This window comes from Myotis brandtii, unplaced genomic scaffold (assembly GCF_000412655.1).
Source record: "Myotis brandtii unplaced genomic scaffold, ASM41265v1 scaffold33, whole genome shotgun sequence".
NCBI classification, from domain to species: Eukaryota; Metazoa; Chordata; class Mammalia; order Chiroptera; family Vespertilionidae; genus Myotis; species Myotis brandtii.
Window position 1 is genome coordinate 47,325 of NW_005362713.1, and position 7,452 is coordinate 54,776.

At 39.0% G+C, this 7,452-nt stretch overlaps 1 protein-coding gene across 1 annotated transcript in view; it reads left to right on the forward strand.

Moving 5' to 3' along the window:
• Positions 1–7,101, forward strand: part of GHITM (growth hormone inducible transmembrane protein) — an 18,396-nt gene extending 11,295 nt beyond the window's left edge. Inside the window, exons 5-7 of the mRNA XM_005871116.2 lie at positions 2,958–3,146; positions 3,593–3,764; positions 6,807–7,101. Coding sequence (XP_005871178.1) covers positions 2,958–3,146; positions 3,593–3,764; positions 6,807–6,891 — 446 coding nt within the window. The 3' untranslated portion in view covers positions 6,892–7,101. The remainder of the gene's footprint in view (positions 1–2,957; positions 3,147–3,592; positions 3,765–6,806) is intronic.
• The last annotated feature ends 351 nt before the right edge of the window (positions 7,102–7,452 follow it).

The following is a 7,452-nucleotide window of genomic DNA, read 5'->3' on the forward strand; positions in this document are numbered from 1 at the left end:
AGCGCTAAGGATGTCCGACTGCAGCTTAGGCCTGCTCCCCGCTGGCAAGTGGACATCCCCCGAGGGCTGCTGGGCTGCCAGAGGGATGTCTGATTGCCATCTTAGGCCCAATCCCCCGGGGAACGGGCCTAAGCCAGCAGGTGGTCATCCCCCGAGGGATCCCAGACTGCGAGAGGGCACAGGCCGGGCTGAGGGACCCTCCTCTCCCCCCCCAAGTGCACAAATTTTTGTGCACCGGGCCTCTGGTCCTATATAATAAAAGGCTAATATGCAAATCGACCGAACAGCGGAAAGACTGGTGGCTATGACGCGTGCTGACCACCAGGGGGCAGACGCTCAACGCAGGAGCCGCCCCCTGGTGGTCAGTGCACTCCCACGGGGGAACACCGCTCAGGCAGAAGCCCTGAGCCAGGCTCACGGCTGGCGAGCGCAGCGGCCGAGGTGGGAGCCTCTCCCGCCTCTGCAGCAGTGCTAAGAAATCCGACTTCCGCGAGGAGCAGGCCTAAGCCATCATTTGGACATCCCCTGAGGGCACAAATTTCATGTACCAGGCCTCTAGTATTATAAAGCAACTTATATAGTGAGAAAGCAGTGGTTGGTGGTTCTTTTTCTTTAAACTTTTTTTATTTTAACAGAGGAAGGGAGAGGGATAGAGAGGTAGAAACATCGATTGGCTGCCTTCTGCACGCCCCCTACTGGGGATGTGCCTGCAACCAAGGTACATGCCTTAACCAGAATCAAATCTGGGGCCCTTCAGTTCGACCTTCCACTAAGCCAAACTGGTTAGGGCTGGCTGTTTGTTCTTCACAGGGATTGGTTATAATAGAATTTTCTGCGGTTACCTCCTATCAGCCTGGGGAAACAGTTCAAATTTTGCTAATGACTTCTAGAGGCATAAGCAGGAAATGACCCAGGTCAAGTTAATCTTGTAAAATAAACTAAATTGAGCTTTATTTTTATGACTAAACTGGTTTTGTCTGCCTAGGGAACGTTCACATCTAGTCTCCATTTGTTTATTTTAATGTCACCATGTTGTACATTAAATCCTCAAACTTGTTAATCATAGAACTGGAAATTTATATTTTTTACCAATAGCTCCACAGTTCCCCCACTCTCTGTTTCTCTGAGTTTGACTCTTGGATTCCACGTATAAGTGAGATAATACTGTATTTTTCTTTCTCTGTCTGACTTATTTCACTTCGCATATTGCCTTCGAGGTCCATGTATGTTGACAAAAATGGCAAGATTTTATTTTTTATGATTGAATAATGTTCCATTTTATATGTATATATTTTTACCCATTTATCCATTGATGGACACCTAGGTTTTTTAATCTTGACTATTGTGAATAATACTGCAGTGAACATGGAAATGTAGCTATTTCTATGAGATCCTGATTTTAATTTCTTTTGATATAAACCCAGAAGTGGGATTGCTGGATCATATGGTAGTTCTGGCTATAATTTTTGAAGAACGTCCACACTTTTTTTCTACAGTGGTTGAACCAATTTGCTGAATTCCTGTTTTCATTCACAATAATAATGAGCTATCCTTGTTAGTTTTATAATTGATTTGTCCTTAAGCAGCACACAGCTATAACCACTTAAGATTTTTATGAGAAAGTGTCATTGAAAAGTCTCTGAACAGTCTCCTTAAAAGTTTTGATAAAAATTTTGCTATCAAATGTAAAACTGATGGAAATCCCAACAGAAATATTATACAGAAGAATTTTTATTTAGTATCTTTTCCTAGAGCAAAAAATATTTTAAAGTTATTCATCATGAAATAGAATTAATTACCTTACTACTTGATCTAGAAATGTTATTCTCACAAAAGGAACACACTAGTATTGAAATTTTAGTATGAAGACAGCTCTGTGCCTATTCTGTGAGTTAAACTATACACATCTAATGTTTAAGAAAAGGGTAACTTGTCCTACTCACCACTGAGATAATGCCTTATCTAAGATTTATTTGTTTGTTTGTTTATTTATTTATTTTTGGTTAGTTCTCACCTGAGGGTATTTTTTCCATTGATTTTTAGAGAAGATGGAAGAGAGGTAAGGGGGAGGGGAGAGAGAGAAACATCGATGCGAGAGAGACACATTGATAGGTAAGCTTCCTGCACATGCGGGCCTGTAACCCAAGTACATGCCTAGATCAGGAATCGAACTCGGACCCTTCAGTCTGAGGGCCAAGGCTCTTACCACTGTGCCAGACTGGTCAGGGCAAGATTTATTTTTCAGTTGAATTCTATTTACTTGGTTAATTATATTGATAACTTTCACTGTAATTTTTATGAGGCTGTTTATAATGACAACTTAAATTACTTTTTACAAGTTAAGATTTCATTCCTTATTACACAATGTAACAGCAGTGTCCTTGAAGTTTCTACATTTAAAAATACATATTTTTTTATTGATTTCAGAGAGGAAGTGAGAGGGAGAAAGAGAAAGAAACATCAATGATTGGAGAGAACTATTGATCAGCTACCTCCTGCATGTCCCCTACTGGGGATCGAGCCCACAACCTGGGCATATGCCCTGATCGGGAATTGAACTGTGACTTCCTGGTTCATAGGTCAACATTCAACCCTGAGCCACATTTAAGATTAGCATAATATACTCATTTTCTCATCTTACTTTGTTTAAGACTAAAGTTAGGTTTGAATCCAAAAAATTAACTACAGCATGGAATTTGACAAAGTCACTAAAAATGTAGGTTAGTGTTTGTACTTGTGAGTTGTGGCTGTTTGACTAGGAATAATGCTGCTGCTGTGATTTTAGAATCTGGATAGTCCCAAGTTTTGGTTGTAGGATTGTGGGGGTAGTGTTACCTAAATAAGGGGAAGGCTTTTCGTATCGTACTGTTTAACATAAGGTAAAATACATTCAAAGGCCATGTTAGAAATGGCATTTTCCCTTTGGTTGTTTAGTAAAAACCACTTGCTTTCTCCAGGTGTGATGGGCGCAGTGGTGGCTCCTCTGACGATATTAGGGGGGCCTCTTCTCATCAGAGCTGCATGGTACACGGCAGGCGTCGTAGGTGGCCTCTCCACTGTGGCCATGTGTGCACCCAGTGAGAAGTTTCTGAACATGGGAGCACCCCTGGGAGTGGGCCTGGGCCTCGTCTTTGTGTCCTCACTGGGTAAGCCACTGTGCTTTGACAGTTGGTTCTTGGTTCGTGATGTACCAAAATCATCTTATGTACTTAGGTTTCCTACTGGGGGGAAGATATTTAGTCATTTTTTAAAGTTGTTTAAAAGATCTGTGCTAATTAGACTGGATTTTCTTATTTGGCATAATAATTACTATTGGTTTACCAAATGCACCTAAAATGGCTAAATTGGTCTGCAGAACATGAGCATTGCTCTGATGCAAGAGCCTTCCTGTAATGTGGGTAAGCCACCCTTTGCAGAAATGAGTATCATGGGTTTTGAATTGTATGTATATAAAATTAGACCATGCTTATAACTGAGATGCTTTTTTATGTTAGTATACCAAAGAAAAAATTTAAAAATAGCATTAACTATATATATAGTTAGAGAAAAGTCCCTTTTTTAAAATAACCTTTTTTTCCCGTTTTGATTTCAGGATCTATGTTTCTTCCACCTACCACTGTGGCTGGTGCCACTCTGTACTCGGTGGCAATTTATGGTGGATTAGCTCTTTTCAGCATGTTCCTTCTGTATGACACGCAGAAAGTCATCAAGCGTGCAGAAATAGTGCCAGTGTATGGAGTTCAAAAATATGATCCCATCAATTCGTAAGTAGTCTTTAATGTCTTTGTTATATAAAGACATTTGTTTCATTTTGTCCTGTTTTATGATTATATTAGTTTCTTAGGGCTGCCATAACAAACGGTACAAACTGGGTGGTTTAAAACAAGAGAAATGTATTCTCTCACAGTTGTAGAAGCTAGAGGTCTGAAATCAAGGTGTCCTCAGCGTTGGCACCTTCAGAGGCCTCTGTGGGAGGGTCTGTTCCTTGACTCTCCTGCCTTCTTGGCAGAGCCAGCATTCCTTGGCTTGTAGATGCATCACTCTGACCTCTCTGTCTGCTCATGGCATTCTTCCTGTCTTGTCTGTTGCTGTCTCTCCTCTTCTTATGAGAACAGGAGTCATATTTGATTAAGGCCCACACTACTCCAGTATTCATCTCAACTCACATCTTAATTATATTCGCAAAGATCCAGTTCCCAAATAGAGTCACATTCACAAATAACCAAGGATTAAGACTTGGACATACCTTTTGATTTCAACCCACAACAATGGCTTTGTCAGATTTTACTATTTTATTTCTATTGCTGTTTGGTCTATTCTCTCTCTAGTAAGCTGTGTATCCATAGAAATTTTATTCTATTGCAACTAAGTAATATTTAGGTATTCAGTTAATTCAGAATAATTAGCCTGATGGTGTTCTTGTTGGCCAATTAATTTTAATATTTAATAGACTTTAGAACTGAAGAAAAGATGTATTAGTTGGGTATTCATTGGAAAGTGTAAATAATTGACTTGAAATGTTTAATCGAAAAGACTTTTACTAAAAATTAGAAATACCTTAGTATGGAAATTTCATTTGGAGATATTCAAATTTAACTGATATTAGGTGTTATATAATAATGCTTTTTTCCTTTTCTCCACCAAAGTAGGTTATTTTATTAAGCAATTTTCTTTGAGTTTCATGGTGTTACCACATATTTTTAAAGTAACTTACTTTTTAAAAATATTTTTTATTGATTTCAGAGACAAAGGGAGAGAGAGATAGAAATATCAATGATGAGAATCATTGGTAGGCTGCCTCCTACATGCCCTTCCCTCCCACCACGGGAGGGGGGGCGGGGGGGGGGGCGTCTTGAGCCCGCAACCTGGGCATGTGGCCCTGACTGGGAATCTAACTGTGACCTCCTGGTTCATAGGTTGACACTCAACCACTAAACCATGCCAGCTGGGCTAAAGCAATTTTTTTAAATTATATTTATTGGAGTGATACTGGTTAATAAGATCATATAGGCTTCAAGTGTACATTTTTATAATCCACTAGAGGCCGGGTACACAAAATTCGTGCACTCTGGGGGGGGTGGGTTTCCTCAGCCCGGCCTGCACCCTCTCACAGTCCAGGAGCCCTCAGGTTAGGCCTGCTCCCTGTGAGTCTGGCTTCCGGCTGAGCGGCACTCCCCCTGTGGGAGCACATGGTCTTTCCACCGTTCAGTCAATTTGCATATTAGCCTTTTATTATATTGGATGATCTGTTTATTGAGTGGTGTGCCCACCATGCGAAGTCAAATCATCTTCTGTCACCATATACTTGGCCCCTTTACTCTCTGCCCCCCTCTGGTAATCACCATCCTATTGTCTGTCTGTCTCTGAGTTTCAGTTTTATATCCCTCATATTAGTGAAATCACATGTTTCTTAGCTTTTTCTGACTGATTTATTTCGCTTAGCATGATATTCTCAAGGTCCATCCATGTTGTTGCAAATGACAGTATTTCACCTTTTCTTACAGTTGAGTAGTACCTCATTGTGTACTAGTATATGTACCACATCTTTACCCAGTCATCTACCAAAGACACTGGTTGTCTCCATGTCTTGGCCACCATGAATAATGCTTCAGTGACCATAGGGCAGCATATATCTTTATGAATAAATGTTTTAGAGTTTTTCAGGTAGATGTTGCTGGGTCATATGGTAACTATTCTTAATTTTTCAAGGAACTGCTATACTGTTTTACATAGTGGCTGCATTCCTACCAGCAGTGAATGAGGGTTCCTTTTCCTTCACAACCTCTCCAACACTCGTTATTACTTGTCTTGTTGATAATAGCCATTCTACCAGGTGTGAGGTGGTATCTCATTGTAGTTTGGATTTGCATTTCGCTAATAGTTGATGAAGTTGAATCTTTTTTCATATATCTGTTGGTTGCTTATATGTCTTCTTGGGAGAGGTGTTTGTTGAGATCCTTTGCTCATTTTTCAGTTAGGTTTTTTGTCTGGTGTCCCATGTACAAAAATTAATTCAGGATGGATTAAGACCTAAATATAGGATCTGAAACAATAAAGTACATAGAAGAAGGCATGGGTACTAAATTTATAGACCTTGGTCATAGAGAACATATCAGGAATTTGACCCCAAAGGCAAGGGAAGGAAAGACAAAAATAAATGAATGGGACTATATCAAACTAAAAAGCTTCTGCACAGCAAAAGAAACTGCTGACAAAACAAAAAGGCAATGAATAGAATGGGAGATGATATTTGCAACCAACAGCTCCAACAAGGGGTTAATATCCAAAATATATAAAGAACTCATACAACTCAATTTATTTGTCTTTTTTTTAAATACTAAAACTGTAATGATGGTTTTTAAAATGCTGCTATAATGCTTACAGATTCATAACAGTTTCTTTGGATGAAGGGGGAGTAGGGCCTTAAGGGAAGGGCATATTATATTTAAAAATGCCAGACTTGTGTCTAACACATTTTTGTAAAGGTATTTCTTTGGTTTTGTTTTGATTCTTGTATTGTCCTCCCTCCCACCCCCCCATCAAGATATTATACTTATAGTAGAGTATTAGAGGATAAAATAATGATTTTTAAACTGCTCATTGCCATTTAAAAGATTAATCTACCAGAAGAAAATCTTGACTATTTTCTTGTCGAGGACTTCCTTAGTTGGCATATCTTGTTTTAAAATGTTCATCTTATATACCTAAGTTAAATAATCAGTATTGCTTTTTCTTCTTTCCTAGATTAAGAAATAGTTGTTGTTATTAGAATTACATACTTAAACAGGTATTATTTTCTTTTCTAGGATGCTGGGAATCTACATGGATACATTAAATATATTTATGCGAGTTGCCACTATTCTAGCAACTGGAAACAGCAGAAAGAAGTGAAGTGACTCCGCTTCTGACATCGTTAATGCGTCAGATTCCTCCTGGCTTGTCTAGTAGGGCAGGTATTCATTAAGTAGTTTGTTGAAGCAGCTTTTGTTGAAGTTTAGAAGATAAGAACTTGTCATCATGTTTGAAATGTCCCAGTAATGTGATCCTTCAGGTCTGCTTTTTCTTCTAGAGAATAAATTCAGTAGTTCTCTGCCAAATAAGTGCACCCGTGTTCAGTTCTCATTTTTGAGTGATTCTGAAATGTTTTAATGAACGTGAAAACTGAGGTTTGTGTTGTGAGAATTTTAAGTGTTTTATCTTAAATTTGTTTTGTTTTGTTAAGTAAAAATTAGCAAACTTATGTTTACCTGTTTAGATTTTGGAATGCATAATATTAACAAGTAATGTCATGAGTGGCATGGAGGTTTGGTAAAGGGACCAGAAAGAAATAAAGGGTCACCTGCAGCTTTTCTTTGAATACTGGCTTTAGGACTTGCTATTTGGAAACAAGTCATCACTTTAATATTTCTCTCCTGAGCTTACGAAAGCATTGAGCACAAAACAAAGGCATAG